At 40.1% G+C, this 26,808-nt stretch overlaps 1 protein-coding gene across 11 annotated transcripts in view; it reads left to right on the forward strand.

The window, feature by feature from the left end:
• The window catches only part of ATG7 (autophagy related 7), a 253,951-nt gene that overhangs the window by 44,039 nt on the left and 183,104 nt on the right, over positions 1-26,808 (forward strand). For all 11 annotated transcript variants that reach the window (XR_015552307.1, XR_015552308.1, XM_087431500.1 and 8 more), the window contains exons 8-14: positions 4,808-4,896; positions 6,522-6,643; positions 10,734-10,824; positions 11,605-11,749; positions 17,361-17,519; positions 24,359-24,553; positions 25,841-26,044. Coding sequence is in view for 9 of the 11 variants with exons in the window: in XM_087431500.1 (XP_087287626.1) it covers positions 4,808-4,896; positions 6,522-6,643; positions 10,734-10,824; positions 11,605-11,749; positions 17,361-17,519; positions 24,359-24,553; positions 25,841-26,044 (1,005 nt within the window). In the remaining 2 variants the exon portion in view is untranslated. The remainder of the gene's footprint in view (positions 1-4,807; positions 4,897-6,521; positions 6,644-10,733; positions 10,825-11,604; positions 11,750-17,360; positions 17,520-24,358; positions 24,554-25,840; positions 26,045-26,808) is intronic.

Below are 26,808 nucleotides of genomic sequence, written 5' to 3' on the forward strand. Positions count from 1 at the left end.
AATCCCAGTGTTAGAATGGCAGTGAATGGAGAACCTATCGTGTTGAGAAAGGAGCGAGGGGACGAAAAGGAGCTAGCCGAGGTGCCGCATCACGGTTTTGTATGTAAACTTCATGTCTCAGTTGATCCGAGGTCAACCTTTCCCCCTCCAGCTGCCTCCCAGGATCCCTACCCAACGTGGAGGTTGGGGTGGGAGGAGCGTTCCATATATTGGGGCCTGGAGAAATTGACCAATTCTGTCATTTATTCAACAAATATTTGCTGAGGCCTCACAGAGCTTATGGACTAGCAAGAGAAACAGATATGAAATGCATCCTGTATTTTGTCCATTCTAAAATGCTTTTTTCTTCATATTTTAATTTTTCTAAAGTCAAGAATTTCTTACAATTATTGTGTATATTTAATGTGGTGATAGTTCCCCTTTTTTTCTGTCCAATTTGAAAGTGCATTTTCTAATCTGTGGTGCCTTTGAATCGAGAAAATGTAGAGGTTTAACAAGTAATCACAGTTACCATAAGGAAAAATACAAGGTTCAATGAGCCCTATTTTAAGCAAGCACTTGTTTTCTCCTTCTTAGGCTCTAGGCAGCTAGCGCAGAAAATGATAAAGTACATGAGAATCACATGGGGAAGTCACTGAACATGCAGGTATTGGTGCTTAGGGAAGTCTGGGATCAGGTCGGGGGTGGTGTGAATTCAAAGAGCTTCCCAGGCAATTCTGATGCAGGTGGTCTGCGGCAGACTCGCAGCCTTTCTCGACTTGGCAGGCTGGCTGCACATTAGACTCACCTGGGGAGCTTTTCAAACAACTAAAGCTCCAGCCGCACCCCAGACTCATGAAATCAGAACTTCTGGAGGTGGGACCCAGGCAGCAGGGGCCTTGAAAGCTCCCCAGGTGATTCCCACCTGCAATTCAAGCAGTGCCCCTCAAACTGCAGTGAGCATGGGAATCACCTGGGTCCTTGTTAAAACGCAGATTCAGATTCAGCAGGGCTGGGATGGAGCCTGAGATTCTGCATTTCTGACAGGCTCCCAGGTGATGCTGATGCTGCTGGCGCATGGACCACACTTTGCCAAGCATGGGAAGACATAGAGCCAATCCAGAGTTTTCAAGGTAATGAGAAATAGCCCCACAGACTTTTTTTCCTTTTGTCTATAAGACTGCCTTTTCTAATGGTTCCCAAATTCAAGTCTGTGGACTGGACCAGCTGCATCAGAGTTACTCAGGCACTTGATACAGATACCGATGGCTAGGCTCACCCCTGGGGATTCAGAGTCACTAATAACGATGTTAGTAGCACGATGCACGCGCAGGCTTTTCATGTTCAGTACCGTCTCATTTAATCCTTACTACAACTCTATGAAGTAGGAACTATTATTTTCCCCATGATTCAGATAAAAAAAAAATGAGTCCTGGAGGAGTTGACTAATTTGCCCTAGGCAACTCATTTAGTAAGGGACAGTACTCAGAGCAGTCTCTGCAAGTTCTATTTTTTTGGTGGGGAAGATCGGGCCCTGAGCTAACATCCGTTGCCAGTCTTCCTCTTTTTGCTGAGGAGGATTAGCCCTGAGCTAACATCTGTGCCCATCTTCCTCTATTTTTTGTATATGAGATGGCGCCATAGCATGGCTTGATGAACGGTACGTAGATCCGTGCCCAGGATCTGAACCCGCAAACCCCGGGCTGTAAAGCAGAGCTCATGGACTTAACTGCTATGCCACTGGGCCGGCCCCCTGCAAGCTCTATTTTTAAAACCTCCCTAGATGCTGATATCTTATCTCCCGGTGGAAAAGGAAATCTCAAATAAAGGTATCCTGTATTTCCTGAAAGGATGATCATACATATGAATCTGTGTGTGTTAAATTAAATATGAATCTGTTTGCATTTAAGACCTGAATATGCAGCCAGACATAAACCTTCAGTCTTAGGAATAAGAAATTTCATATAGCAGAGGAGGCAACAAACGTTTTTAAAGAATATCTTTGAAATAATGCAATATTGATAAGACAAGAATAAAATTCATTTTCAGACATTTATTGAGCACAGAGGAAGACTACTTAATGTCCTTCATTGGGAAATAGAAAAAAGCTGTGGTACATCAATACAACGGAATGCTATTCAGCCACTACTGACAATGGTTTTAGAATGACATTTATTGGCATGGAAGAGAGTTCACAACAGAATAACAGATATAAAACAGTATTTACAGCATGATCCCTTTCCTTTCCTTTCCATCTGAATGTTAGTTAAGCTCCTTCTTTGTGGCTGACACTAATACTGAGCATTGTGGTAAATAAATGGAAGTATTTGGGCTGATCCCATCCTTACAGAACTAACTGGATCTAGAGTAACCAAAAATATATCTGTCATGTTTTTATTTAACCCATAGCTACATCTACAAAGGAAATCTGTGGGTTAACTCATGGTTCTCTGCCAGCCGTCTTCCCTCCCTCCCTCCTTTCATCTGTCCATCCAGCCACCGCTCCATCTATCCATCCATCTTTTCATCATTCAACAAGCATTCACTAAGTATCTGCTAGGTATCTATGAACTGATCATGGAGAGATGAAAAAGATACTCCCTGCTCTCTAGATGCTCATTGTCTTCTTTTTTAAAATAAACTTTTTATTTTGGAATAATTTTAGATTTACAGAAAAGTTGCAGAGAGTTCCCATATACTCTCACCCAGTTTCAGTTTTCTCTAATGCTATCACCTTACATTACCATGGTACATTTGTCAAAACTGAGAAACCAATATTAGTTACCTTACTGTTAACTAAACTCTAGACTTTATTGTGATTTCCCAATTTTCCAATAGCATCCTCCTTCTCTTCCAAGATCCAGTCCAGGAGACTATATTGCAGTTTGTTGTCATGTCTCCTTTGTCTCCTCTGATCTATAACAGTTTCTTAGACTTTCCTTGTTTTTGATGACCTTGACAGTTTTGAGGTGTGCTAGTCAGTTATTTTGGTAGCATGCCCCTTAATTTGAGTTTGTCTGATGTTTTCTTTTCTTTTTTTTTTTAATAATTCTATTTATTTATTTATTTTTCCCCCAAAGCCCCAGTAGATAATTGTATGTCATAGCTGCACGTCCTTCTAGTTGCTGTATGTGGGACGCGGCCTCAGCATGGCCGGAGAAGCGGTGTGTCGGTGCGCGCCCGGGATCCGAACCAGGGCCGCCAGCAGCAGAGCGCCGCACTTAACCGCTAAGCCACGGGGCCGGCCCTGTCTGATGTTTTCTTATGATTAGACTGGGGTTATGGGTTTTTGGAAAGAATTCCTCTAAGGTGAAGTGCCCTTGTCATCACATGACATCAGCAGTACCTGATGGCGTCCCTGGTAATGTTAAACTTAATCACTTGGTTAAGGTAGTATTTGCCAGGTTTCTTAACTGTAAAGTTATTATTTTTATTTTAGACTCAAGTCACTAAGTCCAGCCCATTCTCAAAGAGGAGAAGGATTAAGCTCCACTCCTGGAGGGGGCAGTATCTACATTTATTGTTTGGAAATCTTCTGTAAGGAAGACTTGTTCCTTTACTTTCATTTATTTATTTATCTCATCATTTATTTATGTCAATGTGGACTCATATTTATTTTATACTATGGGTTATGATCCAATACCGTATTATTTGTTTTGTTGCTCAAATTGGCCAGGCTTGGCTATTGGGGGCTCTTTCAGTTGGCTCTGGTGTCCCCTTGACATGCCCTCATCTTTTTGTTTATTGAGCACTTCCTTACTTTCAGGTATACAAGATGCTCCAGGTTCATCTTGTATTTTCCCTGCCTCACCCCTAGAATGAGGCATGTGTCCACGGACTTCTTCTTCCTTTTGCTGGAGAATGGTATTTAAAAATCAAGATCTAGAGGCCGGCCCGATGGCGCAAGCGGTTAAGTGAGCATGCTCTGCTGCGGCGGCCTGGGGTTCGCTGGTTCGGATCCCGGGCACGCACCGACGCACTGCTTGTCAAGCCATGCTGTGGCGGCGTCCCATATAATGTAGAGGAAGATGGGCACGGATGTTAGCTCAGGGCCAGTCTTCCTCAGAAAAAAAAAAAAAAAGGATTGGCATCAGATGTTAGCTCAGGGCTGATCTTCCTCACAAAAAAATAAATAAATAAAAATCAAGATCTAGGTGTTGGGTACTCATTTTGAGAGAAAGGAGACAGAAAAAGTAAAAAATGTTATGTATAATATGTAAAGAGCTCTGGAAGTAGAGAGGACAGAATGACTGCTTCCACCAAGGGAAGTCTTAACTGAAGAAATGATATTTGAAGTTGAGTTTTCCAGATGGAGGCCAGGGTTGAGGGAGTTGGAGGGGAAGAGGTTGGAGGAAATATAAGTTAGCAATATCAAGGGCATTTGGCTTTTTAATTTGATCTGACTATAGACTTACGATGGTAGTGGCCCTTCTTTGATTTTTCTCATTATATAAAAATTAGCAGTTTTCACAGATTGTCTCTTTAGGAGAGGATTTTCTCTATGTGAGCCTAGACAGTTGACTGTCCTCCCTCCCTCCCTATTATCCTTGCAATCTTTCTTTCTTCTAAATGTATCTAGTTCCTACTCTCCACCCAATGCAAGGTGCAGGGAGTGCAGAGAATTTGACAGCTCCTGCCATCAAGGAGTTCTGTCATCTGGTGTGTGAGATCCTTTTGCTTTCTTCTCTTCCCTCTAGCCTTCACCAGGTGTCTACTTGTTAATGCTTTTGCAAAATGGCATAAAGAGGGAAGTGGAAGTGTTATCGACGTGTGTATTGTGAAGGTGACATGATGCTTGACTCACTCAGAAAGTCTTCTCTGTTCACAGATAACAGTCGGTGTGTATGATCCCTGTAACTTAGCCCAGTACCCTGGATGGCCTTTGAGGAATTTTTTGGTCCTAGCAGCCCACAGATGGTATTTACATGTGTGTGTGTCTGTCTGTCTATCTGTCTGTTTGCCTTTGTCTTTATGTTTTTGAAACTGTTTGCCTATATCTGTATCTCTGTTTTCCCAAATGCATTTTTGGCATAGAAACCAGATAATAAATCAGTAAATTAGTCAATCCAATTGCCATCAATAGTGAGCCCTTAAGCAGGTCCGTTATGGAGCTCCGGACTTACCAGACTGTACTAAAGGTATTTGAGAGTACGGCAGGGCAAGGAGCCAGGAGTCCCAACCCTGGAATTCTCCAGCCCTCCCTTCAGCTGTCTGGGTCGCTTTCAGATAGGATTGTCCTGTTGCTACTAGCCTCCTTTTTTCCTAACCCTAAAATAATTAAAACAGAGGGTGTCTAAAAGGCCAATATACATTTGAAAATATATGCAACATCATTAGACATCAAGGACATAAAATATTATGAGATACTACTCATTAATAGAGATGAGATACAGTGATGAGATACACTAATGAGACACTGCTACATACCCACCAGAATGACTCAAAAAAATGACAATACCAAGTGTGGTCGAAGATGTGGAGCAATTGGAACTCTCAAACGCTGATGGAAAACTGTTTGTCAGTATCTAGCAAAGTTAAAATTATCTGTAGCTCAGTGGTTTCACTCAGGTAGAATGCACAGACATGCGTACTCAGATACAAGCAAAAACACACATACAAGAATGTTTATAGCAGCATCATTCTTAATACCGAACACTGGGAATAACCCAGATGTCCTTCGACAAAGAAATGGGTAATAAATTGTGCTGTATTCATTGCAATGGAATGTGATGTTGTAGAGAATCTGAATGAACTACCGATACATGTATCAACATGGATGAATTTAAAAAACATAATGTTGAATGAAATAAGCTGGACCTAAAAGAATACATAGTCTGTGATTCCATCTATGTAAAGGTCAAAACAGGCAAAACCCATATATGGACTGAGAGTGGTAGTTACTTTTGAAGAGGGTGGTTAATGACTAGGAGAACGCCTGAGACAGGCTCCTTTATATTTAGGATGTGTGTACTTGTCTTTGTATCTGCTTTACTTAAATAAAAATGTTTATTTAAAAAAAAAAGATGAAGCTAGCTAAATTATAGATTGTCCCTAGAGGGAGAATGATTATACTTACTTACCCAGGTGGTGTGTCTGTATCAGGCAAATGGGCTTCCTAACTACTGACTGAGGTGCTGTTGCATAGAATGTAAATTCAGATGGGGAGAAGGGGGACCAGAAGAACCCGTGTGTGCCTTAGAGGTTCTTTTTAATGTCTTCTGAGCTTTTTTCTTTCTCTGTATTTAAGATTTGTTTGTCAGAATTACATATGTGCATTGTGATTGTTATATAAAATTCACCTAAAAAGACAGCACAGCCAATTCAGCCTTCAGCCTCTAAACACTTACTCAAAGGAAGCATACTTGGATGTATTCAAATCTCTCAGAGGTTAAGGCCACCCCCTGAGGGTGTCAGGGAGGCATGATTACAATGAATTGAATTCTCTCCAACTGGATTTGCTGAAGCTCTTATGTGAGCCCTTTCTTTTCCTTTCTTAAAAATAATAATCAATCAATAAATAAAAATCCGGGGCCTGACAACAGGAGTAGCCGTTTTCAGTCTGTTGAAGTCCTCTGCTTCCGGGACCGCACCATGCAGGGGGTGAGAGACGTCGCCCACAGCATCATCTTCGAAGTGAAGCTTCCAGAAATGGCATTTAGCCCAGGTAACTTGCCAGTCTTTGAGAATGCATATAATTATCATTTATCAGAAACCAAATCAGGTTTAACTTTCCTTTCATCCCTTCACAATGGGAACAGAAGGGAGAGAAAAGTATAACTCCTACCTCTTTGCCAACCGAACACTTCCCTTGAACAGGGGGCTCTGCTATTCAGTCAGGAACAAAGGCGAAGATTGTCCTCAGGAAATTTCCTCCAGGCAGTTTTTTCAATCTTGTGGATTTTTTTCCCCCTAGTTTTTGTTTTTGATTAACACAACATCTTTATTTCTGACCCTTCTTAAAGGAAGAATGAAGTATTAATGGGCTTAGATGTTTATTTGTTTCATAAAGTTATGTGTGATCCATTTTCTGTACAGTAGACCAGCCAGCAAAAGTCCCATTTCCCCTTCCACATTTGATCCTGTGCAGTAGACATCAGCTGTTATCCCCGTTTTATAGATGAGGAAACTGGGGCTCACACACATTTTATATATAAGGATATATATGTGTGTGTGTGTATATATGTGTATGTATGAATATATGTACATACATTTATTTATATATTTATACACCTATCACAGAAACAGAATACATACTCAAGTGTGAGTAAAATAAAGATAATAATACCCACCTTATAGAGTATCCCTTATGAGGAATCTGTGTCCGGTGTAAAAGACAGAACACAATGTCTGGCATATTATAGGTGCTTAATAAATGCTAATTTATGTTAATTTCCTGTTTCACCCAGAGCCCAGCACTCTTTCCAAAATGATCCCTCAGATCTCTGTCACTTACATGCTTTCCAGAGTCCTTCCGCATACATCATTTAATTTGCTCCTCACAACGTCTGCATTGTTCCAAGGCACATTGCTTTCTTTAATCCATGGGTCATGTGCCTTAAAGTGTGTGTGTGGTGGGGTGTTAAAATCTCTTCTGAGATGTCATTTCTAGAGTATAGAAATCGAAACGGTTCAGCTTTGGCTCTGATGACATTTTATCAGTGACTCTTTGCCACAGCACTGATAAATATCTTAGACTTCTTAGAAAGATTGACAGAGGACTGCTTGGTCAGGCAAAGGAAAAGCTATAACTTCTCGGTTGAGAGCCATAGGAATCTGTTCCCTGTGTGCTGTCTTTAGATATTTCCATTTGATTTAGCACCCTCTTCTGGCACATTCTAAAATAGCTTCCACGTGATGTAACTTAAATACTATACCTTTGTTTTATTAAGCTACAACTTGAAGATGGTTCTAGGGGAATGAGGTGAGAGTTAACTAACAAGTAATGTGTGCCTGGTCGATGCCTGGTAGTCTACCAGTTACCCTCCATACGTTGCTCACTTAATCCTGGCAACCACCCTATGGAGGAGGTAGTTTTCTTTCCATTTTTATGATAAAGTCACTGAAGTACTCTTATTCCCTGCTACCAATGATACGCTACCAATGGTATGCTTGGTGAAGCTGGCAAACCAGGAAATGCTGTACATTTCCATTTGAAAAAGAGGTTTTCTATAGTCCAATAATGCCTTCAACACATCTTCTTTATGCTTGATATTGAGTGTAGATTATTTAATTTAGGAAAATCAGATTTTCTTTTCTTTTTTTTTCCATTTAAATTAATGTTTTCCCTCTTAGCTGTAAATAAAACTTTATAGTAAATAAATCTTTATGAAGAGTTATTCTGTAACCTAATGTGAACTGAAAGTATTAGTGTGGTAGTACTTTTTAGTATTTCAAAGACATCCTGTAGTTGCAATGGCAGTGCTATAAGAAGTATAACTTTAGATATCCTTTATCTTCTTTTGCTCCTCATGGTGCAGCCAGGCCCACTCTCCATTGCTGCTACAAAGAGTATTCCAGCATCCGGCTGAAGGAGGCAGCAGACGCTGCAGGAGTGGGAGATCCCTCATTTTAATTTCTGTCCTGACATGCTCTTCCTGGTTACCCAACTGTGGGAAAACAGGACCTCATTTTTCCCTAAAAATATTTTATTAATTTAGGGTCTGTCTTATGGATGTAGCTTATATGGAGGCAGATTTAACAGATTAAATATTATTGTCATACATAGTATTTTTTTTATTAGTAGTAAGTTTAAATTATATCTAATTTTCTTAGAAATGGCTGTAACATTTTGAGTACACAAAATGTTTGAGATGTTTTAATTTGAAATGATATTTTGTTTTTGTCTTAGGATTTCTTATCTGTAACAGGAGAAAGCATAGACTGGAGTTTTTAATTACAGTACTAGACTGGTTCTGAAGTTCTTGTCAAGTTTCTGTGCTATATATTAGAGAAGCATTTTTTATTTGAAGAATAAGCAAGTAAGAATAAGTAAGAATAGCAAGGAAATCAAACAAAATATTAATTAGTAATAGGTCTGAACTCTTTTTTCCCCAGAAAAAGAATTTTGAAGTCTTAACCTCTTTAAGAACTCAAATCTATTATGTCAGTTTTAATTTTTCTAACATTAAAAATAGGACCACACCAGAGTGCCTGAGTTAAAATGAGAGGGGCCATTTGTTTTCTTGCTTCCTGAGGTGAATGATGCCCCCAGCCAAATTGGGGCCCAAGTAGCTTTAGAGGATAATTGGCCCCATGATTCCCCATTGGTCATCCTATCCCAGAAAGAAAAGATTGTGTAAAGGAATTTCTACACCTTCTAGGTCCCATAATTATGTTGAGCAATACTATTTTAAAAGACAAAGGTCAAAAGCTAAAAAGTCCCCAAGTAAAGGAAAATAGAGGTGTTGATAGAAATCTAAAAGTAGGAGAATGGCCAAAGATCACCAGTGTACAATTAGAAACAAATGTAAAATTCCTCCCAGTAGTCTTGCACATCTTAATCTTAAGTCAGGGCGTTTCTGTTCCTTCAGAGACTGTTACTTAAGCAGACATTGGAGGGGATGCTGGAAGGGCAGGCTGTGGCTGGGTGAAATCTCTGCTAAGGAGTTGAGGCTTTCTTGTGAATTTCAGGGATTCAGTGAGAAAGGAAGAGTAAACGAGGTCCTGAAGTGTGGGGAGTATAAGAGAGTGGGTGGCTCTCATGAGCAGGATTTACAAGGCCAGGTTTCCCTGGTGAGGTGAAGAGGTAGCAGGAGTATTCTACAAAGCAATTGAGGTTTTTAAGAGGATTTTGCAACGATAGACTAGAGCAGCATATTCCTAAATGTGTGCCGTGAGATTTGAATTGGTGTTACGGGATGAGGGAGGGAGATAGGGACAGCCAGGTCAGTTTGGGAAACACACAACCAATCAAATAAAGTGGTTCATTACTGCAGGCTTCTCAGAGCTTTGACCTCCCTCACGTGCAACGGGAATCGCCACGTTTGGGTGGTGGTAGGTGTGGGTATAGAACATAGATATGGGTCTAGAAGCGTTTCCCAAGCCTTCCTTAGCCATGGGATCTTTATCCTCTCAGAGCTTGGCGTAGGGCACACGTTGAGGACTGCTGGATTTGGAGTTACAGAGGCTCCCGTAGCAGATGTTAAAAGAGGTCGGCAGAGACGAGCTAAGTCAGAGAAGGAGAACGCCTGAGTGGATGAGGGTGAGCTTGAAGGAGAGGGCAGCTTAGCAGAGGGACAGTCCCTGTGGACTGATCTGCACACAGTAGGTGCACAGTGACGGAGTTGAGAGGCTGAGCAGAGAGGCATGGCAAGGATGAGGAACAGAAGGGATGTACTGAACGTAGAGGTTCACATCCCGATGGGAATGTCAGCAGGTGTGCTGAAGGGTCACACTGCCTCATCTTCCTCAGGTAGAGAGCCTCCGCAGGGTTATACCTACCCCAAATATGATCATCTTTTTTTGAGCCACTTCCAGTAACTGCAGAAGTTGAGGCAACTCAGGCCAGAGTTGAGAGCTGTTTCAGAAGCCCCTCTGCAGGAAGACTGTGCTTGGGTCGGCTGGTCGCTAACAGGATTCCTAGTGGCTGAGGAAGATGGGGCAGAACCCATGAACCTCTTTGAGATAGAAGTGAACTAGCAGTTCACCAGTGCGTGCATTGTGAATGTCAACCTTTTAAAAGCAAGCTTGCTGCCTGACTTATTTGTTTTTATTATTCTCTCTTTCATTGAACTTATTGTTTTATTTGCCTTAAGATTGTCCTAAAGCAGTCGGATGGGAAAAGAACCAGAAAGGAGGCATGGGACCGAGGATGGTGAACCTCAGTGAATGTATGGACCCTAAAAGGTATATTGTGGAAGCTGTTTTCTCCAGGGGGGCTTTTTGTAACCAGGACACACACGAGGTTCTGTCAGGCCAACTGCTTTGCCCAACACAGTGCAGGGGTGGCGTTCACATTGAAAACCAGTGTTATTCCACTCTTTGCTGCCTAACTCTTAATTTAAGTTCGGTTGTGAGAATTAATATTAATGATGGCTGTCCTGAAGGGCACACAGTTCATCTGTTCTTCTAGACATTCTAAATTTTTGTCTTGCTTCAAGCTCAGACTCGCAGACCTGTATACCTGCACCTTTTAGTCCTTTATTCGTTGCCCTTTAATTTTGTCCTGTTAGCCTACACTGAAGGACATTATAAGAAATATTTCACAGAAACCAGTATTGTGTTTAAGGGAGGATCTAAGTGCACCCTTTATTGAGGGGCCATGGAAGAAATTTCTCTGTTTTCAGTATTAGGAAAACTTTCCTCTTAAGCAGCTGATGTGTTTTTGTTCCTGGACTCCTATAGCTGGTCATCCTTCCCTTTTCACCTTGGCTGCTAAGAGCTCAGTATCAAATTTGTGGCCTATCACTAGCAATTACAGAGGACTACAGTGGCATGCGTTCTGTATGGTAACCTTTCTTCTCCCCATTTACCCTCAAGCTCCATCTTATTTTCCCTTTGATCTCAATTTCCTTAGTATTTGTTTCTTGTTTTCTCATACAGCCACTTTATATCTAAAAAGGACAAGAATGAGGCATAAATGAGTGACTGACTGAATTAATAAATAATAGTTCTCTTATTTTCTAGGTTAGCAGAGTCATCAGTGGATCTAAATCTCAAATTGATGTGTTGGAGATTGGTCCCCACTTTGGACTTAGACAAGGTTGTGTCTGTCAAGTGTCTGCTGCTTGGAGCCGGTACCTTGGGTTGTAATGTAGCTCGGACATTAATGGTGAGTTTGTGGGGAGCGAATGTTCCTTTGAAGCTGTGGCTTCTCTTCTTATTTTACTATACCTGCATGCTTCCACCTCCCAGATTCCCCCTCTCCTCTCTCCCTCTTCCCTTCTTCCCTTCTTCTCTCCCTTCCTTTTCTCTTTTCTCAGTATCCTTTTAATTATAAAAGGAATACATGCTTTTGTTAGGTAGAAACAGAAAATCTCCCTCCACTCCCATCCCAAGTCCCACTTCCCAGAATTAAGCAGACTCCGTAGATTAGTAGGCAGCATCTTTCCCTGAAGTTTTCCTAGGCATCTACAAATACGGAGAGACATCTGTTATCTTTGCTGTTATTTGTTTATTTATATTTACAAAAATTGGATCATAGCATACCGTCTATAATAGGTTTTTATTTTTAACTTAATAGAAAAATAATTGTGACTCTCTTTCTATGTAATCCATTTTCTGTATATGTAGTTTTTGTTGTATAACTATGTCCTCAATTTATTTAATCAATTTCAACATATTTTTCTTTAGAGATGCTGTTGAAATGAACAATGTTATATCTTTACATATCCATGGGATTATTTCTTTAGGAAAAAAGCCTTAGAAGCAGAATTACTATGTTAGAGAGAATGTACAGTCTTTTATAGACAGATATTTTTTCCCCAAACTAAATTACCTTCCAAAAACATGTAGTAGTCTGTACTCCTAGAAACACGTCAGAAACAGAGCTTTTTAATTTGCATTTCTTTAATTAGTGAATGTGTCTCTCTTGTGAATTTTATTTCTTCTATTCATGTCCTTTGTTATGTTTCTTTTATTGACTTAGAGTTATTTTTTTATGGATATTAACCTTTTTTCTATAATACAATACAAATATTTTTCTCAATTACTTACGGTATCTTTAACCATATAGAAGTTTTTAAAATTTTATGTTATTAAATATGTCAGTATTTTCCTTATGGTTTATAGAACTCTTGATTTTATGTTTAGATCCTTATCAGCGTGGATTTATTTTTGTTATATGATGAGAAGTAAAGATCTAAGTTCTTTTCCACAAAGTGGGAAGTCATTTGTTTTAATGACATTTATTCAATAATACAAATCATCGTTTTTCTACCTATATCAAATACTAAATCCCCTATGTACCTGCGTCTCTATGGATTCTCTATTTTGTTCCATTGTTTCAGTTGTTCATTCCTGCATTCCTACTCAGTTTTAATTCAAATGACAATGGATTTATAGATAAACTGGGATTAATATCTTTATAATATTGATCCTTAGTTCCAGAAGCATTATATAGCTCTTAACGTTATTTAGATCACCTTTGTCTTTCAGTAGTATTTTCTTTATATAGGTCTTGTATGTGTCTTATTTAGTTTATTTTTACGTATTTAATGATTTTTTTCTTTTGAAAATATTTTCTCTCACTAAATTTTCCTGTTGACTATTACTGGGATATAGGAAAGATAGTGAGTTTTGAATGTTTATCTTCTATCTGGCCGTCTTTCTAAGGTCTCTTAGTTATAATAGTTTTTCATTTGATACTTTTGAATTTTGTAGGTTGATAAGTATTCCTCACCAACATTTATATCTCTATTTCTTTTCCTTATCTTATAGGATTGGCTAGGACTCCGTAGTAATGTTGAGGAATAGCAGTGAGTGTTGGTGTCCTCATTTTATTACTGACTTTAATGAGAAACTTCTTGTTTTACCTTTAATTTTGATAAGTGATATTGGTTTCTGCTAAATGCTCTTTTAGAAGTTAAGGAAGCTGATTTCTATTTCTCACTTACTGTGAGTTTATATCAGAAATGATTGTTGAGCCTTAAGAAATATATCTATCAAGATAATCAAAGTATTCTAATGTTGAGCACTGCTAGAAAAAACCCTATTTGTTCATGTTTGTTATTCTTCTCGTATACTATGGGATTCAACTGGTAATCTTTTATTTCTAATTTTTACATCTGTATTCATAAGTCAAGTCGGTCTATAGTAATGTTTTTCTTTGTAGTGTCTCTTTATATCTTATAGCTGAGTTATGCTAGCTTTATAAAATAAAACTTTCTGCCCTTTTCTATATTCTAGGATATTTTAAGTATATAACTTATCTGTTCCTTGATAATTTTGTAAAATTCAGTTATAAATCCCACTGGGCTTGGTGCCTTTTGGAATTTTCTTGGTGGTGGGAGCAAGGAATCTTTGGAAACTTTTACAAATGGTCCTATGTTGATTGACCTTTTTAGGTTTTATACCACTTTTGAATCAGTTTAGTCATGTTGTTTTCCTAGAAAATAATCCATTTCATCTAAATTTAAAAATTAATTGACATAAAATACATATGATATTCTCTTATCTTTTAAATCTTATCTTTATCTTCTTTTTAATCTTTCCTCATTCCTAATGTTGTATAGTATGTTTTATCCTTTTTTCTCTTATTCAAACTTGCCAGAGAGGCCTATTTTATCACTCTTTGCAGAGAACTGAATGTTTGATTTATTTATTAGTTCTATAATTTTTTTTTCATTTTGCTTTCAAATTCATTCATATCTACTTTTATCTTCATTAATTTCTTCTTTTGGAAGAAATTTTGTGGAATTTATTGTTCTTTTTTCTAGCTTCTGGAATTAGGTGCTTAGGTTTTCTTAACATAGCTTAAAAATTATAAAGTCAGGGGGCTGGCCTGGTGGCGTAGCGGTTAGGTTCGCGCGCTCTGCTTCAGCGGCCTGGGGTTTGAGGGTTTGGATCCTGGGCACGGACAGACGCACCGCTTATCAAGCCATATTGTGGCAGAGTCCCATATAAAGTAGAGGAGGATGGGCACGGATGTTAGCCGGGGGCCAATCTTCCTCAGCAAAAAGAGGAGGATTAGCAATGGATGTTACCTCAGGGCTAATCTTCCTTACAAACACACACAAAAAATTATAGAGTCAGTGTAGACCTGTTGTAGAAGATTTGTAAAGTGTAAAAGTTATAAAGCAGGAAAAAAGACACCCATTTTCCTACTTTTTCACTTATTTCCTTTCAGTGTTTAATGTGTGTGTGTGTGTATATATATATATATATATATATATATTTTGTGTGTGTGTGTGAGGAAGATCAGCTCTGAGCTAATATCCGATGCCAATCCTCCTCTTTTTGCTGAGGAAGACTGGCCCTGGGCTAACATCCTTGCCCATCTTCCTCTACTTTATATGGGACGCCACCACAGCATGGCCTGACAAGCGGTGCATCAGTGCACGACTGGGATCTGAACCCGGGCCGCCAGCAGCAGAGCGCGCACACTTAACTGTTACACCATGGGGCCGGCCCTTAATGTATATTTTTAAGTCTCATTTGATATATAAAAATGTCCCTTTTATCAATTAATGCTGTAAACACTTTCTCGTCATTAAAAAGGATGCCTATAAAGCCTTTTTAATGGCTGTAGAATATGCCTTCTTATATGATGAAACATAATTTACTGAGACATTCCCCTAATGTTAAGTGTTAACATTATTTCCAATTTTTTACAAGTATAAATTATGTTGCAGAGAACATCTTTGTGATTGCATTTTTGTCGATATTTCAGATTATTCCCTAGGATAGATTGCTGGAAGTGTTTCCTTAGGATAGATTGCTGGAAGTAGCTCAAAGGATATGAACATTTAAGAAAATTCTAGAAACATATTGCCAAATTCCTTTCCAGAAAAATTACACCAGTTGACATTCTCAACCAGTAAAATAGTTTTTTCACCACCACATCCTCACCAGCTTTGAGTATTGTAATTTTCTTTAATCTTTGCAGATTAGCCATTTAAACTGTGTAGCATTCCAGGAAGCCAAAAGTTAAGTGTCAAAGTCCACCTGCCTGTGACTAACCTATGGCGTATTTGTAATTTATCTGGTCTTCTTCCCACTGTCCAGCATGTTCCCAGACTGCCTTCCTTGCTATCCACTCAGCATTACTTTAAGGAATGTAAAAACACTTCAGAAAGAAATATCCTCAAACCAAGAACAAGTGACTTTTGGATTTTCCATACCTTTGTTCCCACTCCATGGTAGATTACTTAGCTGGTGAAAGTCACTTATAAAACTGGGTGAGTAGGGCCGGCCCCGTGGCTTAGCGGTTAAGTGTGTGTGCTCTGCTGCTGTTGGCCCGGGTTCAGATCCCGGGTGTGCACCGACGCACCGCTTCTCCGGCCATGCTGAGGCCGCGTCCCACATACAGCAACTAGAAGGATGTGCAGCTATGACATACAACTATCTACTGGGGCTTTGGAGGAAAATAAATAAATAAATAAAATCTTTAAAAAAAAAAACTGGGTGAGTAGACCAAAAAGTTACCAGTGAGCTTCAAAACAAACAGCCAGGGCCGGGCCCGTGGCCTAGTGGTTAAGTGTGTGCGCTCCGCTGCTGGCGGCCTAGGTTCGGATCCCGGGCACGCACCGATGCACCGCTTGTCAGGCCATGCTGTGGCAGCGTCCCACATAAAGTGGAGGAAGATGGGCATGGATGTTAGCTCAGGGCCGGTCTTTCTCAGCAAAGAGGAGGATAGGCATGGATGTTAGCTCAGGGCTGATCTTCCTCACAAAAAAAACCCAGCCAATCTAAACTATGCTTTTGAAAGGATGGATTCTGGCCTGTCGTTTTCAACCCTGAAAACGGATCTTGGGTTCCTGTTGACTGTCCTCCTGAAATCATCGGTCTAATTGAGTTTCAAAGTCCCTAATGGAAGGATATTGAAATAAAAGAGAGAGCAGAATCTTAGCTTTGTAACCAGTCATGGCAGAGCTCCTCTTAGATCACTGCTTGTTTATGATCTGCTGAAATATACACACCCCACATTATCCCCTAAAAAGTAGGCATCTTCTTTTGGTTGCAACTTTGGATCTCATTTTCTCCCCACCGTTAACCAGGTCTGTGACCTTAAGTGAATCTTATCTCACTTATCTTTTCTGGGATTCAGTTTTCATATCTTCAAAACAAAGTAATTGGACCAAGGATTTTAGAGATCCCACCTAACTTTGAAATTGTGTGTTTCTATACGCCTTTATAGGAGATGTAATTGAAATATATGAAATCATGAAACCTATTTCTGAGATTACAGAATCATCCTCTATGTTCCAGAATATTAATAAAGCTTTTGCCTCTTGGAGAGGTAGTAAAAAATCTTCTACAGTATTATACAGTGGGAAATAACCTGTAAGTCATTTTTCTGAGGAGTTATTTCAGGCTTTAAGTGAGTTTTAAGATGAGCTGTTATTTATACTTAATTATTCATTAAGGGAAAGCAAGGACATTTGGGGGCTGTTGCTAATCCCTTGAAGACAGCAACATAGACTGTTCTTATGGGACTAATTTTCAAATCTTTCTCTGGTGCCACTGTCAAAAATAATGAATCATCAGTCAGATGTACTCTGACATTTCTTAGTCTCATTACAGCAGGAAACCAGGCACTGGGTATATAGTTATTTTGTCTTTCAAAGGAAGTTGACACTCTGTTTATTAAAAACTGAATTTGCACAATTTAATTTCTAAATATCCCAACCTGCTCCAAAGAAAAACTCCTTTTAGGGATTTCAAAGGAGATACCCTGTGAAATGTTCATCAGAGACACACCATGATCTCCTCTTTCCATGCAGGGTTGGGGCGTCAGACACATCACATTTGTAGACAATGCCAAGATCTCGTACTCCAATCCTGTGAGGCAGCCTCTCTACGAATTCGAAGATTGCCTAGCAAGTGGTAAGCCCAAGGCCCTGGCTGCAGCAGACCGGCTCCAGAAAATATTCCCCGGAGTGGTACGTTGATGGTGTTTGAGAACGTCAGAGGTTTTCTCCTATATCTTTCAGTGTTTAAGTCTTGGGAAATGAGGCTCTAAGGTATTGGTGAAAGAGAGTCAGACATCTGTCATTTACTATCAGGCCATGGGGCTGAGCCTCTTGTTTCCTCATCTCAGAGATGGGGAGTAAAAAACAAAACAAAATCTTATATATTATTGTGAAAATGAAATGAAGAATGTATGAAAAGAATGTTTCGTAAGTTGCAAAGCATTATATGAGTTTAAGTTAAGCAATCTTGGGTATGTACATTTTTATATCCTGTCTTGTCCCAAAGGGATCTATGGTGGCTCAGATGTAGAATGTTATTTTTCCTTTATTACTAGAGTCACTTGATAGTTACTTAGTACAAGTTTATGAAATTAAGTTGAATGTAAGTGTGCAGAAGAAAGACCTGGCTAAATGTTTAGCTTTTTACTCTAGCTGCTTCTTATTTTTGAGTTGCATCACTTACTTTAAAAACCACTAGATGGGGGCCGGCCCTGTGGCTAGGTGGTTAAGTGCACGCACTCCGCTGCTGGCGGCCCGGGTTTGGATTCCAGGTGTGCACCAACGCACCGCTTGTCAGGCCATGCTGTGGTGGTGTCCCATATAAAGTGGAGGAAGATGGGCACGGATGTTAGCCCAGGGCCAGTATTCCTCAGCAAAAAGAGGAGGATTGGCAGATGTTAGCTCAGGGCTGATCTTCCTCACAAAAAAAAAAAAAAAAACACTAGCTAATAAGAGACAAGTCATTCAGCTCATTTGATTCAAAATCTTGCCCGTTTTTTTGAGGTCATCCAGCAAAAGAGATTCTGCATCTTGCATGCTTAATTAATTTATCTGACAGAGGTTAGATTAGGTGTCTCTGAAGCATCTGCTTATACTTATATTACCACAAGACGCTCTCAGCACTGACTAAAAAAAGCCTGCTTTCTCAAAGTTTCCGTTTAGTCACTCAGCATTAGATTCATTCATTTTAGAAGTCTTTGCTTTAGAAGCCACTTTGACAGTTTTGTCCATTTCACCAGGTACCCAAGGAATGTCATTTATTGGGTTTAATTCAGTGGTATTGATTGAGCACCCACTGTGTACCCAGAGAGGTGCTGGGAGCCAAAAGAGATAAGTTACAACCCTGTCGTTGAAGAGGCATATTAGTTAGGTTTCTGCTGTGACAATATTGCATATTACACAATCCCAACATCTCCTTGGCTTACAATCATAAACATTTATTTCACACTCACAGGTCTGCAGGTTGGCTGTGGCTTAGCTGCTGGACTAGGCTGGACTCCAGGCTTCAAGTCAGGTTCCATCCTGCTCTGTATGTCATTATTTCCAAATCTAGGCTCAGGGAGCAACAGTCATTTGGGTTGTGCTCTTATTATGGTAGAAGGTGGAAGTGTAAAAGAGTTGGTGAAAACTTATCATACGTCTTAAAATCTCAGCTCAACAATGGCACAGTGCAATGTCCTCCATCTGCATTGCCAGAGCAAAGCCCAAAGTCCATGGGGTTGGTCAGTATACTCTGCCTTCCTAGTGGGAGGTCCTGCAAAGTCATATGGCAAAGGGCAAGGACCTATAAGCCTATTAGAGGGAGGCAGTGCATAGTTGGGAAGAATAATTCAGACTATCACTAGAGAGTATTATAAACTCCCCTCAGGGCCCAGACAGACCTGGCTTTGGATCTAAGCACTGCCATTTATTAGTTGCCTGAAATTCTTGCTTACCCAAATCCTAGCTGTTGTCTGTGACCCAATACAATTCCTTCTGTTTATTTCTTCAGTTACTCTACTACTTACTCATTCATTAAATGTTTATTTAAGGCCTCCAATGTGCTAGAGACTGGAGAATAAGACAGATGAAGTTTGCTCTCCCCCACGTGGAGCTTATAGTCTAGTGGGGGACATGGTCAATAACAACCAATTTCATAAACAATTATGATTGTAATAAACGCATGAAGCAGGGGCTCCGTTGCCATAAGAATGTTTAACAGGTAGGCCTGACCTAGACTAGACTTCGTTGAGGAAGTTAGTGGGAGTTAGCTAGACTAAGAGTGGCAGAGCTGTCTGTGCAAATGCCTGAGGTAGGAAGCAGCGTGGTGCGTCTGTGGATCCTGCTGGGCCTTCGAGATCAAGTTCAACTTGTCTTGATACCAGCAGCCCACCAGGATAGAGCTTCTTCCTCAGCACTTACATCATGTTATTCTGTTTTCCATATCAGAGTATTCAGTCCTTGAGGCCAGGAGTCAGGTCTCTTATACTTTTATCCTTCGTGCATTATAAATAATAATAGATAATGTACAGAACCCTTTAAAGTGTGAGTGTAATTCATCAACTTCATGAAAAGTACTTGTGAAACTGTTTCACTTACAGGTTAGCCAGGCTAATGGGATTTTCTTTGTATGATCAGTTTGGTTTAGTTTTTTTATTCAACAGATATTTATTCATCATCTTCCTTACAGCAGGCCAGAGACAAAAGGCTAGTCCTAATTGAATAAGACGTTGAGAAGAACGGCTCTGCTACAAATACCATGTGTAATCTTGGGGTTGAATTAATTGAATAGGGAAAAAACTGACCTTTAACAAATCAAATAACTATATGAGGTTACTATTTTTTTTTTAAGTTGAGGCAATAAAATGTAAGATTATGGAGCCATACTAGAGGTTTTAAAACCCAACTTGGGACATCTGCTTCCAACCCTGATGAGTAACTGATATTGGACTAGGTCTCCTACCATAAACAATTATACACCTGGGTAAAATATATAAAATGACTCTCTTCAGACAATGAACAATAGGCAGTGAAAGACTGTGGTCTCAGACAGAAGGGAAAGAAAGAATGTTTGTCCCAACTCATTGCATGGAGGCACTTTTTGGTCTCTGCCAGAGCCCCTGTGGAGCCTAAGGAGATATTCGTGGTCTTGATGAACTGGGGAAGCTAAGATCAGAATTCAGAGCAGCTGAAATGGCTGGAATTTGCAGGACACAGTATCAGACATACAGGAGCTATGCAGAGAAGAAGTTCCAGAAAACTGTCTAGGCAGCACCTTGAGTCTTTGACTGAATATCAAGCTGCGCATGCTTAGGGCATGAGTCTGTAAGGCTGGGCAAAAAGCACCACCATTCTGTTATGAGCAGAATGGGGATTCCAGAGCTCCCACAAGGCTGGGAGACATTGGAATCCCTCCCATCCAGAATGGAGAGACCTCACTGAACACTCTGAGCCCTTAGGTGATACCCCAGTAAGGCCACAGAACTCAATATTAAAGCTAAAACTACAAAGCTTCCAGGAAAAAGCAGCTTAGTGATCTTGTGATAAACAAAGATTTCTTAGAACCCAGGAAATACTGACCGTAAGTGAAAAAATGGGTAACTTGGACTTCATCAAAATCTAAAACTTCTGCTTCTCAAAAGACACCATTAAGAGAATGAAAATGCTGGCCCAAACCGAGAAAATACTCACAGTATGTATATTTGGGAAACAGCTTTTACCCAGAATACACCAACAACTCCTACTATTCAATAATAAGAAGACAGATAAACCATATTTTTTTAAGAGACCAAGACATGTGTACAGGCACTTATTTCATAGTGAAGATCTATGAATGGGGGCCGGCCCCGTGGCTTAGTGGTTAAGTGCGCGCGCTCCACTACTGGCAGCCTGGGTTTGGATCCCAGGTGCGCACCGACGCACCGCTTGTCCGGCCATGCTGAGGCCGCATCCCACATACAGCAACTAGAAAGGATGTGCAACTATGACATACAACTATCTACTGGGGCGTTGGGGAGAAAAAGAGGAAAAAAAAAAAAAATCTATGAATGGCCAGTGAACACGTGGACATGCTCAACATTAGTAGTCATCAGGGAAATATGAATTAAAACCATAAAGATACATTACTACACACTCACTAAAATGGCTAAAATTTAAAAAAACTGACATTGCTAAATGTCATCAGGTTGTGGAGCATCCGGGACTCTCATACTTTGCTGGTAAAACAGCCACTTTGGAAGTCAGTCTGGCAGCTTCTCATGAAACTAAACACCTACCTAATGACCCAGAAATTCCACTCTTAGATATTTACCTAGGATAAATGAAAACATACATACACTGAAAGACTTATACAAGAATGTCCATAGCAGCTTTATTCGTAATAGCCAAAATTTACAAATAACCCGAAAGGCCACCGACAAGAGAATGAATAAACAAATTGAGGTATATTCACACAACAAAAAGGAACACACTATTGATACTTAACAATATGAATGAACCTCAAAAGCATTTTGCTGAGCGAAGGAAGCCAAACACAAACAAGTATATACTGTAGGATACCATTTGTATGTGATTCTAGAATAGGCAATAGGGTTTATTTATTTATTTATTTATTTTTTTAATTTTTTGTTTATTGCAGTAACATTGGTTTATAACATTGTAAAATTTTCAGGTGTACATCATTGTACTTCTGTTTCTGCATGGACTACATCATGTTCACCACCAAAATACTAATTACAACCCATCACCACACACATGTACTGAATTATCCCTTTCACCCTCCTCCTTCCCCCCTTCCCCTCTGGTAACCACCAATCCAATCTCTGTCCCTATGTGTTTGTTTATTGTTGTTATTATCTACTACTTAATGAAGGAAATCATACGGTATTTGACCTTCTCCCTCTGACTTATTTCACTTTGCATTATATCCTCAATGTCCATCCATGTTGTCACAAATGCCTGGACTTCATCGTTTCTTATGGCTGAGTAGTATTCCATTGTGTATATATACCACATCTTCTTTAGCAATAGAGTTTAAAAAGTCGGAACAGTGGTTGTCTAGTGTTGTCAAGTGTTATCTAGTGTTATCAAGAGGTTGTCTAGTGTCTGTCTCTTGATAAGTCTATGCCATGGATAATCTGTGGTTTGTAAGAACACTTTGAACTGTGCACTTGAGATCTGTGTATTTCACTTTCTATAAATTATACCTCACTCCGGCTACGCATTTGAATCATCTGGGGAGTTTTAGAAAATATTGGTGGCTGCGCCCATTCTCAGAGATCCCAATTTAAATGGTCTGGGGAAAAGCCTGGACATTAGGAATTTTTTAAACTCTCTATCTAGGTGGTTCTAATGTGCAGCCAAGGTTGAAAACTACTGTGTTGAAACTTGCTGTATTCCAGCCTCAGATCTGTGGACCTAAATGGTGGGCTAAGAGCCCGTCCATGTAGGCCTACTGGCTGGAACTGTAGCAAGCAGAGTCATTCAGCTTCGCACAGTGGATGTGGGTGAGGGGCTATATTATTCAAAAGGTCAGAATTAGTATTGAGTAATTACGCTTTAAGCTTGGTGTCTTTCAAATACCTAAATAATACCTTTTTGGATCAAGCTACCACCATTTAAAATGCTTTGTAATTTGTAATAAGACAGTAAGGTATTATTATTACTGTGGTTGTTGCTTTGCTCATTGTTTATTACAGTCTTTGGTACATGGTAGCTGTACAATATTTCATGAATGAATGAGTGAATGAGGTCCTGATAGTTGTCTCTGAGGTGTTCTCATTGTTAAAATGGACTTGTTTTGAAGCTTTCTTCTTTCTGAAGTCCTTTCTGCCTGGCGTCTTTTCCTGCTTTGCTTGCCACTTTTTTTTTCGTTTCTTTTAAAAATTGTTGCTATTGTTACTATTGTCCCTTTCTTGAATTCCAGAAATTAGGTTTAAAATTTAAGATAAGGAGAAAGTAGCTACAATCTACAAAATAGATTTTCTTTTATAAAAGGACCTACTTACCCTGCCCCCTGAGGTATTTTTCCAGTAGGTGAGGAGTTTTGGCAAATGAGTGAAAAAACTGTTGTTTTCACACACTTCCCTGTGGCCAGTGCTGTGCAGGGGATGAAGGGTGCAGTTTGTGATTCTAAAACACTTTTTTTTTTTAGGGAAAGGTAATGTCCCTGGCTTTGTTGGCACCCATATGTGACTCACTGTTAATCTGCCAAGACGCTGTGGGGCTAGCAGGGGGCAAACGGTAAATTACAGAGGTGTTCTACAGCTCCTGAGGAAAATGCTGAGTCCCCACACTTGAAATGAGGACCAGGTCACCGGGCAACTTCTGCTTTGGACAGGGGATGCAGCTTCACTTCAGTAACATATTCTGCCGCCCCCTGCAACCTCCCCCAAACAAATATCTACACAGTCCGAAGTAGATTTTCTGGCCAAAAGTTAGCAAGTAGAGTTTTTTGGTTTTGAGGGTTTTTTTTTTAATGCATATAACCCTAAGAAGATTAAGACAAGACTATCAGTCATTCTAATCTTATGTGACTGCATTAAATCAAATGATTTTTATTATAACATCCCATTTGGAGGTGTTGTACACTAAGGAAGTGGAGGGGAGAGCAGTTTGGGAATGACTAGGGAGAGGCAGCTTGGCTGGACAGAGGGGACCTGGACAGACAGAAGGCACTTTGATGAAGTTTCTTGGCCTCGTATTGTAGGAAAGAGCCAAAGATACACAGTTTTCTCCAGTGTTCTACTTACCTCAGATGGGAAGTGCTCCCACGTGGTCCTCCCATGTTGGAACTACGATCCGTATGTCTCTGCTTGCTTCTTTATCCAGGCTCAGGGACCCTGGGGTGACAGGACCAGGTGGTCTAGGATGCCAGATGAAGAAGGTAGAGGGCACAAAGGGCAAAAGGAAAAAGTAGTGTAATCACTCTTGGGGAAATTTCTGGTTATAAGTGCCCATGCGTGCATACTTGTAGCGATGGGGAGACAGGGACTCTGAGATGTCGCCTCCACCTTGGCTTCAGACATCCATGTGTCTGGATGTTTCCCTAGAATGCCAGAGGGTTCAACATGAGCATCCCCATGCCTGGACACCCAGTGAACTTCTCTAGTGTCACCCTGGAGCAAGCCCGCAGGGATGTGGAGCAGCTGGAGCAGCTCATCGAAAGCCATGACGTCATTTTTCTGTTGATGGACACCAGGGAGAGCCGCTGGCTGCCTGCTGTCATTGCTGCAAGCAAGAGAAAGGTAGAGTGTGTGGCTCCTGGGGCTCTTGTCTCTGGTTGTGACTTAATGCACTGTCACCCTAGGGGGAGAACTGTCCCCAGTCTGCCCTTTTTCCAGAAAAGAGCTGTGCTTTGTGTCACCTAGTCACACAGTGCCAAAGGACTTGCACTGCAGAGTCTATCTTTGCCTCACACACCATCATCCAATATAATAGGATGTCCTTTACTGTTCAATTTTCATAACAACCCTTTAAGGTACTCTACACTAGAAGGGGTCCTCTACTTACATTAAAATGTAAGCTCCAGGAGGACAAAGACTTTGTCTCATTCACTACTCTTTGGTTAGTGACAGCTTCAAGGGGCCAACAGTACTGAATGGTTAAATAAATCATGGTACATACATGTGATAGAATAGTATGCAGCCATTCACAGTTACATCTTCAAAGAATTTTAGTAACATGGAAACACTGTGTTATATTAAATAAGCAAGATGCAGTATTGTATATATTTTATATCAATTATGTTTATATATAAATATACATATAATCATTTATATCTATATATGTTTATCTAGAGAGAGAGGAGAGAGAGCAAGAAGAAAGGAGAAAGGGAGGGAGGAATGAGAGAGAAAGGGAGAAAATCACAGGAAGAAATACCCTAAACTATTAATAGTAATTGTTTGAGCTGTGAGATTGTGAGTGATTTTTGTTTTCTTTTCTAGTATGGTTTTTTTTTAATTTTTACAACTTTTTGTATAACTGGAAATTTGGGAGAATAAGTTAAATTACAACTAAGAGAAGTTCTTATAGTAAAAATGAAAAAAACTGTCCTTAAAAAAATGTACGTGGAAGGTGAATTGTATGGTATGTGAATTATATCTCAATAAAAGCTCCTATGAAAAAACCTATGTAGACATGACAGAAGATAGCATAATGGTGGAAAGAATGAGTCTGAGAACTATCAAGACTTGGTTTTATACACCGTCTCTTACCAGCTACGTGACCTGGGGCAAATTGTAGAAGTAATCTCTCTGACTTGCAGTATTCTCGTCTGTAAATAGGAAATGTTTGTTGGGAGTTTTAAATGAAACTAAATGAGATAATTTGTTAATCACTTGTCAAGTCTTTTGCACTTAAAAAGCCCTCAGTATTGGGTAGCTTTTACCAACATTAGCTTCTAGAATCTAATTACACTCATATGCAAATACTTATAAAATAAATTTTAAAAGTTGACCAAATATGAAATTAGCCATGGCTTAAAATATAAGTGTCTCTTAACTCTAGTCTTTTTTTTTCCTTGAAACCCGAAGCTGGTCATCAATGCTGCCTTGGGATTTGACACATTTGTTGTCATGAGACACGGCCTGAAGAAACCTAAGCAGCAGGGAGCTGGGGACTTGTGTCCCAGCCACGCTGTGGCACCTGCGGACCTCCTGGGCTCGTCGCTTTTTGCCAACATCCCCGGCTACAAACTTGGCTGCTATTTCTGCAATGACGTGGTGGCCCCAGGAGATGTAAGTGAATTTCTTTGTGGTTCCAAGTATTTCCTATAACCGTCTTGCCCACTAGGGCAGAGAGACCCAGCTCTGTCCTTTATGGCTATTTAAGTATTGTCTTTTAACAAAGAGAAGAATTCTCCAATTTGGCAGGTGGCATCCCACTATGAGCCTTGATTGGCGTCATCAACTGTGTCCAGGTACTCCCTGTTCTCCAATATAAATGTAGTGACACGCCATTTTTGTGGAAAGCTCAGCATGGAAACTGCCGGATGGACTGGTCCCTGGCAGCGCTCAGCACTGTATCCTGTGCTGATCTTAGTGAAGAGAGCGTTAAATGAGGAGTCTGAAGACCTAGACTGCAGTGCGGGCTTGGACACTGCCTTATGGGGTAACTCCAGATGAGTCTCTTAGGCTCCTTGTGCTTCCGCAAAATGGAGCCGGGGCCATAGGGTTGTCAGATTTAGCAAGTAAAGATACAGGATTCCCAGTTAAGTTTGAATTTCAGGTAAATAATGAATAATTTTTTTAGTGTAAGTATGTCCCATACAATATTCAAGACCTGCTTATACTAAGAAAGTATTTGTTGTTTATCTAAAATTCAGATTTAACTGGGCATCTTGTATTTTATCTGCTAACCCCAGTAGGGGAGGGAAGAATACTTTCCCTGGCAACTCACAGTACGAGGTGGATCAAACATACAAGTGCCCTGAACAGCAAGCACTGCACTGTTCAAATGTAAGTTTCTATAGCGTTAATGCCACCACGCAAGGCAGAGTCTG

This window comes from Ceratotherium simum, chromosome 5 (genome assembly GCF_057802395.1).
Source record: "Ceratotherium simum simum isolate JZ-2026a chromosome 5, ASM5780239v1, whole genome shotgun sequence".
In the NCBI taxonomy this organism is placed as follows: domain Eukaryota; kingdom Metazoa; phylum Chordata; class Mammalia; order Perissodactyla; family Rhinocerotidae; genus Ceratotherium; species Ceratotherium simum.